At 44.6% G+C, this 16,105-nt stretch overlaps 1 protein-coding gene across 1 annotated transcript in view; it reads right to left on the bottom strand.

The window, feature by feature from the left end:
* The window catches only part of ROCK1 (Rho associated coiled-coil containing protein kinase 1), a 173,250-nt gene that overhangs the window by 99,759 nt on the left and 57,386 nt on the right, over positions 1 to 16,105 (bottom strand). Inside the window, exon 2 of the mRNA XM_077270330.1 lies at positions 2,282 to 2,363. Within this exon, the coding sequence (XP_077126445.1) occupies positions 2,282 to 2,363 (82 nt within the window). The remainder of the gene's footprint in view (positions 1 to 2,281; positions 2,364 to 16,105) is intronic.

A 16,105-nucleotide genomic window follows, 5' to 3' on the forward strand; every position in this document is an offset into this window, starting at 1 on the left:
CTGGTCGATCCAGCAATCAAGCTAACGTCCTTTCACAGCAGCACAAGCAGGATGTAAACCATAGAGGGATTTCTTCACCCCACGTATCATTTTAACCAGTGTAACAGCGCCAACCTGACACTGTCTGTAGTTTATATAGCAAAATCCTGATGACAGGTTCGCTTTTAATGGTCATTCTCCACTCAAAATTTAAAGCGATGACCCCCATTTTTCAAGACTTCTGCAATTTGTCCTGTCATGCTGAATATCAGATTCTGGGTCGAATCCTGACTGATGACCCATTCTTGTCTAATCACTTCATGGAGTTTATCACAATCTCTGTGTTTTTGTTTGTCCCCCTGCTTTTTGAGGATTGACTCTAGGTTCTCAATGTTACTGAGATCTGGAGAGTTTCCTGGATATGGAAGCAAAATGTAAATGTTTTCTTCACAAATCACTGTTATCACTTTTGCCTTGTGACAGTCTCCATCAGCATTGTTCATCACCAAGTTGATCCCTGATCATTGGTAGAAGTTGCTCTTAGAGGATGTAGAGAAACACTGCTATGAATGGTATAAGGTGAGCCCATTCCGTGGATGAAAAGCTCCATATATGAATGGTCTCAGGGTGCTTTACTGTTGGCATGACTCATGGTAGCACTCATCTTTTCTTGATGCAGAATGTCAGACTGTCCTTGAGGTTTTTCTTGGGGTTAAGTTGCTTCCTTCCTGCCATTCTTGATACCAGTTCCACCTCCAAAAGCCTTTGCTCGCTGTCCGTACATATGGACAGATACCTGCTTCATACCATTCATTAAGTTCTGCACCGGTGTTGAACAGAACCTACAGCTGAATCCTCTTTAGGAATCTGTCTGAATAAAGAATGGGAACTACACATCCTAAATGAGCAACTTCTCCCAATGATCCAGGAGCAATTTAGTAATGAGCAATGCTCTTCCCAGCAGGATTGAGCACTATGTCACAAGGCAAAGTGAGAACCAAGAGGCTTGAGAACAAAACATTGAAATTGTGTATACATGGCCAAGAAACTACCCAGTTCTCAATTTCATTGAGAACCTGTGGTCAATTTTCAAAAAGAACGCAGACAAACAAAACCACAGAAATTGTGATAGACCCCAAGCACTAATTAGACAAGAATGGGTCATTAGTCAGGATTTTGCCCAGAAGCTGATATCCAGCCATCAGGGCAAAGGGCAGAAGTCTCAAAAATAATGGACAACCCAGTAAATATTGAGTCTTTGCAAAAACTTGACGCATTTGTCAATAAAAGTTTAAAAACTTCTGAAATGTTTATAATTGTACTACCCCTTCCATAGAAACTAAAATAGAGAACTTTGTGAAACACAAAATTTGTATCAGTCTCAAAAGTTTTGGCCAAGAATATACAAAACAAAAACAGACAAAGTATAATCTGATCCTTCCACCTTCTCCCTCCATGTCAGAGAGAGTGGAGTGAAGCACAACTATCAGGAGTATTGGCAGCCTGTATCCATGGAGCCATTATCTTTTTCATAATCTATTTTTTGTCAGTGATCAGGTATATGCATTGACATCAGAGCCTAAAAATGTTCACTAATGAGCTTGCTATGATAGCATCTGGCCCAAGCAAACATCTGCAAACTTTCTCCAAATAGCAAACATTTAAGGTATATATTTTAAAATCTTAAAAGAGTGAAAATTCTATTCACTAATCAATATTAAGCTGGCTACATGGGTTTTCTGGGCGCAACATACATTTTGACGAATCACAATTTGTACACTGTCAGGATTCTCCTCTATCACTAACTCGAGCAGTAGTCATGACTGCAAGTATACGTGCCAATTATTAACCTTTAGCTTCTCAATGCTTTATTGACACATGACCACAACTCCGCAAATCGCTTACTTGCAGTTGTGATGACTGCTCAAACTAGCGAATCTCAACAGTCTGCATATTGCACACTGTCCAGTTTGGCAATCTGAAGTCACATATATTTCTCCAGTCACAATGTTCAGCCCTGGTAAAAAAATAAAAATCGTATGAGGGTTAACTTTGATTCCTACATGTGTGTCATTCATCTCTAGTATATTTACCTAGTTACTCATGAATTACCGCACCCCAAGTAACTTTTGGAGGCTAGTGCAACCTAGCGAGACATAGGCCGACCAGGAGTGGTTGTGGATTATCTTCCCAGTCATACATTACTACTCTATTTCATCCTTCACGATGGTGTAAGCAGTTCTGCACACGTCATTTCCTCTTACAAATCTCCAGTTAAAGAAACAGAAATGAAGTTTCTTACATCGGTTTAGGAAGTTATCAATGTTCTTGTTTTTCCTCATAGCTGGGAAGTCCAAATCATACACCATAGCGTCCAAGCCATCCTACAAGATATATAAAAAACACAATGATTAGACACATCACAACAACAGCGCAGTCACATGCCAGGCATGGGAGAACGGGGGTAAACGAGCGCCACTACTAGACATGAAAATGCATCGCGTGCTGGTCAGCTTCACTTACACATAACAGGTTACTTTTCCGACAAATCACCAGGAGCCTACAGATTGCACCTTTTTCTGTGCCACCTATGAGGACATGGAATATATCTTCAAATACTGATGGAGTGTTGCTCACATTCCCTTAAGACACCCAATGTTGTAGATGTCAGTGATGCTTCAGGACTGACAGGTTAGCGGAAGTGGCCAACAAAAGGAGAAACATAAAAGACAATATTCCCCGATATAGAATCTCTTTGCAGAGAAAAGGTGTTGGCAATTTTACCAGAACTGCATCTTTTTGGCTACTGTAGTTAGGAAAAAAAAAACAGCTACAAGTTGGCGAGTGTTAAAGTGACCCAGACAGCTGAGACATGCTTCCTGATCCATGGCAACAGGTATCAGGCACTGGCTGGATGATTCAGGCCATGTGCACACGCTGTGGATTCCATTGCGGAATTTTCTGCTGCGGTTTTTACTGCGGATTTACCGCGGTTTCTATTGCGGTTCCTCTGCGGGTTTTCACCTGCAGATTTCTATTGGAGAAGGTGTAAACCCGCAGCGGAATCCACACAAAGAATTGACATGCTGCGGAAAATAAACCGCTGAGTTTCCGCGCGGCTTTTTCCGCACCATGTGCACTGTGGATTTCATTTCCCATAGCTTTACATGGTACTGTAAATGCATGGGAAACCGCTGCGGAAACACTGCGGATCCGCAGCAAAATCCGCAGCGTGTGCACATACCCTAAGTGTTTCAGAGAAAGACATACCATAAAAGCTGTCGGGGACCGAGCTGCGCTGGAGACTAGTCGGACAGGAGGGTCCCCGGCAGTTTCTCTCCACCCTCTCCTCTGGGGTGACAGATCTGTCACTGTGAGCGTGCATAGGAAGAGAATAATGGTCACCACCAAGCATCGGTGGGGAGAAGCTGCCGGGGACCCACCTATCCGACTAGTCTCCAGTGCAGCTCAGTCCTCAGGGCTCTCTCTGAAACACTGTAGCGATCCAAAGTTAAACATACCTGGCTGATACATGCTGCCTATGAAATCCCCCAAAGCACAGATGTCAAAGTAAAAGGTCAGATTTCATAATAAGAATAATAATCTTTATTTTTATATAGCGCTAACATATTCCGCAGCGCTTTACAGTTTGCACACATTATCATTGCTGTCCCTGAAGGGGCTCACAATCTACATTCCCTATCACTATGTCTTTGGAGTGTGGGAGGAAACCTGAAGGAAACCCACGCAGACACGGGGAGAACATACAGACTCCTTGCAGATGTTGTCCTTGGTGGGATTTGAACCCAGGACTCCAGCGCTGCAAGGTTGCAATGCTAACCAGTGAGGCACCGTGCCGCCTGTAACGTGCCTGTTCTTTGTGGTCATCAGGACAGCTCTACCTAATGTGTACGGCTATCTTTACTGGCATAAGAGCAGCATAGCAGGTGGATTTGGGGGCATAGCTTACAAAGTGTATATAGATTTTATTTTTAGTTACATAATGTGAGTGATCCCTGTATGTTCAGTTTTATGCCAACCTGGCAGTGGGGATTTGAAGAAAAACCTAAAGGATGTCAATAAATGACAAGGAAGATTATCACTCCTGATATTGTGCCAGATATCACAACAGGTTTACAGACTATGGGCCAGATTCAATATGCGTGCGTACGTGCGTGAGTGTGTATGCATACGTATGTGTGTATGCGTACGTGTATGCGTACGCGTATGCGTACGTGCGTATGCGTGTACGTGTACGTGCGTATGCGTGTATGCGTACGTGCGTATGTGCGTACGTATGCGTGCGTATGTGCGTGCGTAGATGCGTATGCATGTAGATGCGTATGCATGTAGATGCGTATGCATGTAGATGCGTATGCATGTAGATGCGTATGCATGTAGATGCGTATGCATGAGTGTATATGTGCATGTGTTTGTATTTCTAAATTCACTTATTTGATGTTCAAAAATGGCTTAATAAAATAAAATAAAAAAAGACAGTCCAACCTTTTGTTGTTGTTTTTTTGCAACTACCGGTAACTTAGCCAAAAAGGCGACTGTTTCAATAAAATCACAATTTGAGCAGAAATATCAGATGTTTGTATTTTTACTCTGGGAGGGACTGGCGTACATTTGCACAGGTGACCACAACACTTTTTAAAAAAAAAAAAAAGGCACAAAATTAAAGGAAGATTAAGGCGTAAATGAAAAACAAGAGAAACCCCAAAAAAGTAGACATTAAAAGGCACAAATACAATAAAAGATTGGTCCCCAATCCCTTTTTTCAGTGCTGCTGCAGAGGATTCCCATGTAGAGGTCTTCCCGGGGGACACTTGGATATCTAGCTCTGGCTTCACATGTTTGAGTAAAGCAGGACTTGGATCATGTTCCCGGAGAGCAGCTGCTTCAGAAGATCGGACCAAGATAAATCTCATCTTTAGAAATGCAATGCAGAGAATTACACTGAGATGTGAACAGCATTTGGTGGGCCCTTGTAATAAAGTAAGTGCCACCTGGAAGAAAGTTTCCATGGGGGATTTAACCTCAGTGGAGTTTCCCCAGAACACATTTTTGGTTGCTCATAGGCTTCAACGGGTTAAAATTAACTAAGGTTTCCTAATGGCTGCATTTGGGCAGTGTGCTGTAGCCATGTCATCACCACTGCAGAAAAAAAAAAAAAAGGAGGTAGAGGCAGAGAGCCAGCGCTGGATCAGGGTTAATGAGTAAACCTCCATTAGTGCATTTTTACCCATAGCAGCCTATGAGGCAAAAAAGGGAGATCAGAAAACCCTGCGCAGAGCTGTCTCACGGCAAACACCAGCTATTCAGACATTGACAATAATGGGGATTGTCTTTTCAACAAGCAAATAGGCATGCAGTACTTTGCCCATTACTTTTGGCTGGATTTATAATGGAGGCTCCAAAGAAGATGTGAACAGAGCCTTAAAGGGCCAGATAAACGCTAGGTACCCGCCCAATATCAGTCAGCAATCTACTGTGCATGGGGGCCTCCTGTATCTCCTGACAAAGTGTTTCAAGGGAAATAAGGGTCGGGCAGTTGAAATATTAACCTCTGACCCTTTAATTATTCGGACATAAGCTGTCATGACTTTCTGGCAGCAGCTTTCTCAGCTATTCCCTTTGATAACACATGAATGTTCACCCAAGTTGAATGTGTGGTAGTCAGGAGAGAAAACTGATAGGACTGACAATCACAAAACATGAATGTGGATCCTTAGATGGTGGAAAAAGGCCTGAAAATGAAACACTGTTTGGGAATTGAGCATCTGTCAAATTGCAAATCTAAATAATATAAGCAGTTAGGCTACGTTCACATTTGCGGTCAGCGGCGCCGCATGCGTCATGCGCCCCTATATTTAACATGGGGGCGCATGGACATGCGTTGTGCTGCATTTTGCGCCGCATGGCCGCAAGCGTTGGACGCAAGAAACGCATCAAGTTGCATTTTTTTTGCGTCCAACTTTCGGCCAAAAAGGACGCATGCGGCGCAAAACGCAGCGTTTTAGCGTGCGTTTTGCCGCGTTTTTGTTTGCGTTGTGCGCTGCGGCGCACAACGCAAATGTGAACGTAGCCTTAGTAGGATGAAGGAAATATCAGGACAGCCAATAGCTAGATGATCCAGGAGATCTGGGCCACACAGGAGGCTTCTACTAAACTATTATTAAAACCAAAGAAATGAGCTGGAGAACATGTTGGTATAAGCACAACGTGTAGCTGCACATGTAAATTGCGACCATTAACTAACACCAACCGAGGATAAAAACAGAATGAGCAAGCACCCTTCACTACATAAATAAGTCAATCGTTAAAGCACATGTAATTAACATAGGGTATTTGAGACCGTTATGATTTAAAAAAAAAAAAAGCCTAAAAAGGTCATTCCATCACGACCAGGATATCCTATCACTAATGCAAAAGCTGTCCTAGGCAGACCTCAGACGGGGACAAAGCAGGACTCCGTTCTGTTTCACCACCGGCCCATGGAAAGCTAAAAAAAAAAAAACAAGTGCATAGCCAAAAAAACAGGGCTCTGGGTGGGTTTTTACATGTGTTTACGATCATTATCCATTTCCATCATTATCCATCCTGTTTTCAGCTGTCCTACAGATAGTGTTATGTTTGCATCAAGAATTTGTTGAAGTTTCATTGAATCCATTCTCCAGTCTACCCATGAAATATTCCCTGTGCCATTGGCTGCAACATAACCCCAAAGCATTATTCATTCACCCCATGCTTAATGGTTGGCAAGATGTTCTTTTCCTGAAATTCTGTTGCCTTCTTTTCTCCACACATACCTCTTATCATTGTGGCCAAAGTTCTATTTTAACCTCATCTGTCCACAGGACTTGTTTCCAAAATGCTTCATCAGCAGTACCTGATACGGCGATACGTGTGGGGCCATTGCCGAGTCCCCACTCGTGCTCCTGCTCCCATGGTCCAGCCTCCCTTCGGTCCTTCAGCCAGACGGATGCATAGCCCGGACGCTCTCGGAGCGCCCCATTGCAGGTTCTCATCTACCTTAGGCTACTTTCACACTAGTGTCGTACACTGCACGTCGCTATGCGTCGTTTGGCAGAAAAAACGCATCCTGCAAAAGTGCTTGCAGGATGCGTGTTTTCTCCATAGACTTATTAGCGACGCAGTGCGATGCATTGCCACTCGTCGCAACCGTCGTGCGACGGTTGCGTCGGACCGTCGCCACCAAAAAACGTTGCTTGTAACGTTTTTTGGTGCGTCGTCTGCAGCATTTCCGACCGCGCATGCGCTGCCGGAACTCCGCCCCCTCTTCCCCGCACCTCACAATGGGGCAGGGGATGCGTTGGAAAACTGCATCCGCTGCCCCCGTTGTGCGGCGCATTCACAGCTAGCGTCGGTACGTCGCATAGTGACGTGCAGTGCACGACGCTAGTGTGAAAGTAGCCTTATCGGCTGCACCATTCTGATGCTAGCAGCCCCTCTCCTTAGGCTGCCTTTGGTAACATGGCTCTGGGTATCTTTACTCAGCCTGCGCTGCCTTGTCAGTGTACACCATATCCCATATCCCCAGGCATTCTAACTGATGTCCTAGTAGAGTTTAGTTGGGGCTCCCAATATCTTTATTTTGGGTGATTTTTCATGGGAGGCAGTCCACTTATTTTACACCCTTTATACGGTTTATAGACACCGCAGTGTGTCGGGAGTTTAAGAAGAAGGACTAATACAGATATACTGTTATTTATGTACAACTCCTGGCAAAAATTATGGAATCACCGGCCTTGAAGGATGTTCATTCAGTTGTTTAATTTTGTAGGAAAAAAAGCAGATCACAGGCATGGCACAAAACTAATGTAATTTCAAATGGCAACTTTCTGGCTTTAAGAAACAGTAAAAGAAATCATGAACAATAAATGTGATAGTCAGTAATGGTTACTTTTTTTTTTAAAGGGAATCTGTCACCTCATTTTCCGCCTATAAGCTAAAGGCCCCGTCTCACATAGTGATTTACCAACGATCACGACCAGCGATATGACCTGGCCGTGATCGTTGGTAAGTCGCTGTGTGGTCGCTGGGGAGCTGTCACACAGACAGCTCTCCCCAGCGACCAACGATCAGGGGAACGACTTCGGCATCGTTGAAACTGTCTTCAACGATGCCGAAGTCCCCCTGCAGCACCCGGGTAACCAGGGTAAACATCGGGTTACTAAGCGCAGGGCCGCGCTTAGTAACCCGATGTTTACCCTGGTTACCAAAAAAAACAAACACTACATACTCGCCTTTCGGTGTCCAGGTCCCTTGCCGTCTGCTTCCTGCTCTCACTGATTGCCGCCGTACACTGAGAGCAGAGCGCAGCGGTGACGTCACTGCTGTGCTCTCACTTCTCACTGTACGGCGGCACTCAGTCAGTGAGAGCAGGAAGCAGACGGCAAGGGACCTGGACACCGAAAGGCGAGTATGTACTGTTTGTTTTTTTTTACATTTACGCTGGTAACCAGGGTAAACATCGGGTTACTAAGCGCGGCCCTGCGCTTAGTAACCCGATGTTTACCCTGGTTACCAGTGAAGACATCGCTGGATCGGTGTCACACACACCGATTCAGCAATGTCAGCGGGGCCTCAACGACCAAAAAAAGGTCCAGGCCATTCCGACACGACCAGCGATCTCGCAGCAGGGGCCTGATCGCTGGTACGTGTCACACATAGCGAGATCGCTATGGAGGTCGCTGTTGCGTCACAAAACTTGTGACTCAGCAGCGATCTCGCTAGCGATCTCGCTATGTGAGACGGGGGCTTAAGCCCACCACCATCAGGGGCTATCTACGGCATTCTGTAATGCTGTAGATAAGCCCCTGATGTAACCTGAAAGATAAGAAAAACAAGTTAGATTATACTCCACCTGGGGGGGGGCGGTCCGGGGTCTCCCATTTTCATATGATGTCGTCCTCTTCTTTGCTTCCTGCCGTGGCTCCTGTCGCATACTTTATCTGCCCTGTTGAGGGCAAAGTACTGTAGTGCGCAAGTGCCAGGAAAGGTCAGAGAGGCCCTGCGCACTGCAGTACTTTGGCCTCAGCAGGGCAGATAAAGTATGCGACAAGAGCCACGACAGGAAGCAAAGAAGAGGACGACATCATATGAAGATGGGAGTCGCCGGTCCGCGACGCCCATCGGATCGGACTGCAGAGGGAAATCGCCCCCCCCAGGTGGAGTATAATCTAACTTGTTTTTCTTCTCTTTCAGGTTACATCAGGGGCTTATCCACAGCATTACAGAATGGTGATGGCCTTGGCTTATAGGCGAAAGGTGGGGCGACAGATTCCCTTTAACCAAGCAAAGGGGAAAAATTACTGGCGTCACAAAATTCTGAGGAAAAAATTATGGAACCATGAAAAGCAAACAAACACTCCAAAACATCACTATTATTTTGTTGCACCACCTCTGGCTTATATTACAGCTTGCAGTCTCTGGGGCATGGACTTAATGAGGGTCAAACAGTACTCTTCATCAATCTGGCTCCAACTTTCTCTGATTGCTGTTGCCAGATCAGCTTTGCAGGTTGGAGCCTTGTCATGGACCATTTTCTTCAACATCCACCAAAGATTTTCAATTGGATTGAGAACCGGACTATTTGCAGGCCATGACAATGACCTTATGTGTATTTTCAAGGAATGATTTCACAGTTTTTCTCTATGGCAGGATGCATTATCATCTTGAATCATCCCCAAACATCCTTTCAATTGATGGGATAACAAAAGTGTCCAAAATATCAACATAAACTTGTGCATTTATTGAAGATGTAATGACAGCCATCTCCCCAGTGCCTTTACCTGACATGCAGCCCCATATCATCAATGACTGTGGAAATTTGCATGTTCTCTTCAGGCAGTAATCTCTATAAATCTCATTGGAACGGCAGCAAACAAAATTTCCAGCATCATCACCTTGCCCAATGCAGATTCGCGATTCATCACTGAATATGACTTTCATCCAGTCATCCAGTCCACAATTGCTTTTCCTTAGACCATTGTAGCCTTGTTTTTTCTGTTTAGGTGTTAATGATGGCTTTCATTTAGCTTTTCTGTATGTAAATCCCATATCCTTTAGGCGGTTTTTTACAGTTCGGTCACAGACGTTGACTCCAGTTTCCTCCCATTCGTTCCTCATTTGTTTTGTTGTGCATTTCCTGTTTTAGAGACATATTGCTTTAAGTTTCCGGTCTTGATGCTTTGATGTCTTCCTTGGTCTACCAGTATGTTTGCCTTTAACCCCTTTCTGACCTCAGACGGGATAGTACGTCCGAGGTCAGAAGCCCCGCTTTGATGCGGGCTCCGGCGGTGAGCCCGCATCAAAGCCGGGACATGTCAGCTGTTTTGAACAGCTGACATGTGCCCGTAATAGGCGCGGACAGAATCGCGATCTGCCCGCGCCTATTAACTAGTTAAATGCCGCTGTCAAACGCAGACAGCGGCATTTAACCGGCGCTTCCGGCCGGGCGGCTGGAAATGAGCGCATCGCCGACCCCTGTCACATGATCGGAGGTCAGCGATGCTTGTACATTGTAACCATAGAGGTCCTGGAGACCTCTATGGTTACTGATCCACGGTAGCTGTGAGCGACATCCTGTGGTCGGCGCTCACAGCACACCTGCATTTCTGCTACATAGCAGCGAACATCAGATCGCTGCTATGTAGCAGAGCCGATCACGTTGTGCCAGCTTCTAGCCTCCCATGGAGGCTATTGAAGCATGCAAAAGTAAAAAAAAAAAAAAAAAAAAAGTTTATATCACCCCCATTCACCCCAATCAAAATAAATTAAAAAAATAAATAAATAAAACCTACACATATTTGGTATCGCCGCGTTCAGAATCGCCCGATCTATCAATAAAAAAAAGCATTAACCTGATCGCTAAACGGCATAGCGAGAAAAAAAATCGAAACGCCAGAATTAAGTTTTTTTGTCGCCGCGACATTGCATTAAAATGCAATAACGGGCGATCAAAAGAACGTATCTGCACCGAAATGGTATTAAAAACGCCAGCTCGGCACGCAAAAAATAAGCCCTCAACCGACCCCAGATCATGAAAAATGGAGACGCTACGAGTATCGAAAAATGGCGCAAATTTTTTTTTTTTTTTTTTTTTTCAAGCAAAGTTTGGAATTTTTTTTTACCACTTAGATAAAAAAATAACCTAGTCATGTTAGGTGTCTATGAACTCATACTGACCTGGAGAATCATAATGGTGGTCAGTTTTAGCATTTAGTGAACCTAGCAAAAAAGCCAAACAAAAAACAAGTGTGGGACTGCACTTTTTTTGCAATTTCACCGCACTTGGAATTTTTTTCCCGTTTTCTAGTACACGACATGGTAAAACCAATGATGTTGTTCAAAAGTACAACTCGTCCCGCAAAAAATAAGCCCTCACATGGCCAAATTGACGGAAAAATAAAAAAAGTTGTGGCTCTGGGAAGGAGGGGAGTGAAAAACGAACACGGAAAAATGGAAAATCCCAAGGTCATGAAGGGGTTAACAACCTTCCCATGTTGTTTGTATTTGGTCCAGATTTTAGACATAGGTGACTGTGAACAACCAACATCTTTTGCAACATTGTGTGATGATTTACCCTCTTTTAACCCCTTCATGACCCAGCCTATTTTGGCCTTAATGACCTTGCCATTTTTTGCAATTCTGACCAGTGTCCCTTTATGAGGTAATAACTCAGGAACGCTTCAACGGATCCTTGCGGTTCTGAGATTGTTTTTTCGTGACATATTGGGCTTCATGTTAGTGGTAAATTTAGGTCGATAATTTCTGAGTTTATTTGTGAAAAAAACGGAAATTTGGCGAAAATTTTGAAAATTTTGCAATTTTCACATTTTGAATTTTTATTCTGTTAAACCAGAGAGTTATGTGACACAAAATAGTTAATAAATAACATTTCCCACATGTCTACTTTACATCAGCACAATTTTGGAAACAAATTTTTATTTTGCTAGGAAGTTATAAGGGTTAAAATTTGACCAGTGATTTCTCATTTTTACAACAAAATTTACAAAACCATTTTTTTTAGGGACCACCTCACATTTGAAGTCAGTTTGAGGGTTCTATATGGCCGAAAATACCCAAAAGTGACACCATTCTAAAAACTGCACCCCTCAAGGTGCTCAAAACCACATTCAAGAAGTTTATTAACCCTTCAGGTGTTTCACAGCAGCAGAAGCAACATGGAGGGGAAAAATTAACATTTAACTTTTTAGTCACAAAAATGATCTTTTCGCAACAATTTTTTTATTTTCCCAAGGGTAAAAGGAGAAACTGGACCACGAATGTTGTTGTCCAATTTGTCCTGAGTACGCTGATACCTCATATGTGGGGGTAAACCACTGTTTGGGCGCACGGCAGGGCTCGGAAGGGAAGGAGCGCCATTTGACTTTTTGAATGAAAAATTGGCTCCAATCTTTAGCGGACACCATGTCGCGTTTGGAGAGCCCCCGTGTGCCTAAACATTGGAGCTCCCCCACAAGTGACCCCATTTTGGAAACTAGACCCCCCAAGGAACTTATCTAGAAGCATAGTGAGCACTTTAAACCCCCAGGTGCTTCACAACTTAATCCGTAAAAATTAAAAAGTACTTTTTTTTCACACAAAATTTCTTTTAGCCTCAATTTTTTCATTTTCACATGGGCAACAGGATAAAATGTATCCTAAAATTGGTTGGGCAATTTCTCCTGAGTATGCCAATACCTCATATGTGGGGGTAAACCACTGTTTGGGTGCACGGCAAGGCTCGGAAGGGAAGGCGCGCCATTTGACTTTTTGAATGGAAAATTAGCTCCAATCGTTAGTGGACACCATGTCGCGTTTGGAGAGCCCCTGTGTGCCTAAACATTGGAGCTCCCCTACAAGTGACCCCATTTTGGAAACTAGACCCCCCAAGAAACTAATCTAGATGCATAGTGAACACTTAAAACCCCCAGGTGCTTCAGAGAAGTTTATAACGCAGAGCCATGAAAATAAAAAAATTATTTTTCTTTCCTCAAAAATTATTTTTAGCCCGGAGTTTTTTATTTTCCCAAGGATAATAGGATAAATTGGACCCCAAATGTTGTTGTCCAGTTTGTCCTGAGTACGATGATACCCCATATGTGGGGGTAAACCACTGTTTGGGCGCACGGCAGGGCTCGGAAGGGAAGGCACGCCATTTGGCTTTTTGAATGGAAAATTAGCTTCAATCATTAGCGGACACCATGTCGCGTTTGGAGAGCCCCTGTGTGCCTAAACATTGGAGCTCCTGCACAAGTGACCCCATTTTGGAAACTAGACCTCCCAAGGAACTAATCTAGATGTGTGGTGAGCACTTTGAACCCCCAAGTGCTTCACAGAAGTTTATAACGCAGAGCCATGAAAATAAAAAATTATTTTTCTTTCCTCAAAAATGATTTTTTAACCCACAATTTTTTATTTTCCCAAGGGTAACAGGAGAAATTGGACCCCAAAAGTTGTTGTCCAGTTTCTCCTGAGTACGCTGATACCCCATATGTGGGGGTAAACCACTGTTTGGGCACATGCCGGGGCTCGGAAGGGAAGTAGTGACAATTTGGAATGCAGACTTTGATGGAATGGTCTGCGGGAATCATGTTACGTTTGCAGAGCCCCTGATGTGCCTAAACAGTAGAAACCACCCACAAGTGACCCCATTTTGGAAACTAGACCCCCCAAGGAACTTATCTAGATGTGTGGTGAGCACGTTCAACCCCCAAGTGCTTCACAGAAGTTTACAACGCAGAGCCGTGAAAATAAAAAATCATTTTTCTTTCCTCAAAAAAGATGTTTTAGCAAGCAATTGTTTATTTTCACAAGGGTAACAGGAGAAATTGGACCCCAATATTTGTTGCCCAGTTTGTTGTGAGTATGCTGGTACCCCATATGTGGGGGTAAACCACTGTTTGGGCGCACGTCAGGGCTTGGAAGGGAAGTAGTGACATTTGAAATGCAGACTTTGATGGAATGGTCTGCGGGCGTCACGTTGCATTTGCAGAGCCCCTGATGTGCCTAAACAGTAGAAACACCCCACAAGTGACCCCATTTTGGAAACTAGACCCCAAAAGGATCTTATCTAGATGTGTGGTGAGCACTTTCAACCCCCAAGTGCTTCACATAAGTTTATAACGTAGAGCCATGAAAATAAAAAATAATTGCTCTTTCCTCAAAAATTATGTTTTAGCAAGTAATTTTTTATTTTTGCAAGGGTAACAGGAGAAATTGGACCCCAATAGTTGTTGCCCAGTTTGTCCTGAGTACGCTGGTATCCCATATGTGGGGGTAAACCACTGTTTGGGCGCACGTCGGGGCTTGGAAGGGAGGGCGCACCATTTGACTTTTTGAACGCAAGATTGGCTGGAATCAATGGTGGCGCCATGTTGCGTTTGGAGACCCCTGATGTGCCTAAACAGTGGAAACCCCTCAATTCTAACTTCAACACTAACCCCAACACACCCCTAACCCTAATCCCAACTGTAGCCATAACCCTAATCACAACCCTAACCCCAACACACCCCTAACCACAACCCTAACCCCAACACACCCGTAACCCTAAATCCAACCCTAACCCTAATCCTAACCCTAATCCCAACCCTACCCACAACTGCAACCCCAACACAACCCTAACCCTATCCTTAACCCTAACCACAAGCCTAATCTTAACCCTATTTCCAACCCTAGCCCTAATTCCAACCCTAAGGGTACCGTCTCACATAACGATTTACCAACGTTCACGACCAGCGATACGACCTGGTCGTGATCGTTGGAAAGTCGTTGTGTGGTCGCTGGGGAGCTGTCACACAGACCGCTCTCCAGCGACCAACGATGCCAAGGTCCCGGGTAACCAGGGTAAACATCGGGTTACTAAGCGCAGGGCCGCGCTTAGTAACCCGATGTTTACCGTGGTTACCAGCGTAAAAGTAAAAAAAAAAAACGTACATACTCACATTTCGGTGTCCTTCAGGTCCCTTGCCGTCTGCTTCCCGCTCTGACTGAGTGCCGCCGTACAGTGAGAGCAGAGCGAGCGGTGACGTCACTGCTGTGCTGTGCTCTTACTTTCCGGCCGGCAGACAGTCAGAGCGGGAAGCAGGCGGCAAGGGACCTGAAGGACACCGAAATGTGAGTATGTACGGTTTTATTTTTTTTACTTTTACGCTGGTAACCACGGTAAACATCGGGTTACTAAGCGCGGCCCTGCGCTTAGTAACCCGATGTTGACCCTGGTTACAAGCGAACGCATCGCTGGATCGCTGTCACAACGATCCAGCGATGACAGCGGGAGATCCAGCGACGAAAGAAAGTTCCAAACGATCTGCTACGACGTACGATTCTCAGCAGGGTCCCTGATCGCTGCTGCGTGTCAGACACAGCGATATCGTATGGATATCGCTGGAACGTCACGGATCGTACCGTCGTAGCGATCAAAGTGCCACTGTGAGACGGTACCCTAACTCTAATTCCAACCCTAACCCTAAGGCTATGTGCCCACGTTGCGGATTCGTGTGAGATTTTTCTGCACGATTTTTGAAAAATCCGCAGGTAAAAGGCACTGCGTTTTACCTGCAGATTTACAGCAGATTTCCAGTGTTTTTTTGTGCGGATTTCACCTGCGGATTCCTATTGAGGAACAGGTGTAAAACGCTGCGGAATCCGCACAAAGAATTGACATGCTGCAGAAAATACAACGCAGCGTTTCTGCACGGAATTTTCCGCACCATGGGCACAGTGGATTTGGTTTTCCATAGGTGTACATGGTACTGTAAACCTGATGGAAAACTGCAACGAATTCGCAGCGGCCAATCCGCTGCGGATCCGCAGCCAAATCCGCTGCGGATCCGCGGCCAATCCGCTGCGGATCCGCAGCCAAATCCGCACATGCCATAACCCTAACCCTACCCCTAACCCTAACCCTACCCGTAACCCTAACCCTACCCCTAGTTCTAACCCTAACCCTAGTGGAAAACGAAAAGAAAAAAAAAATAAAACATTTCTTTATTTTATTATTCTCCCTACCTATGGGGGTGATAAAGGGGGGGGGGTATTTATTATTTTTTTTATTTTGATCGCTGTGATAGAACCTACCACAGCGATCAAA

This window comes from Ranitomeya variabilis, chromosome 6 (assembly GCF_051348905.1).
Source record: "Ranitomeya variabilis isolate aRanVar5 chromosome 6, aRanVar5.hap1, whole genome shotgun sequence".
Taxonomy (NCBI): domain Eukaryota; kingdom Metazoa; phylum Chordata; class Amphibia; order Anura; family Dendrobatidae; genus Ranitomeya; species Ranitomeya variabilis.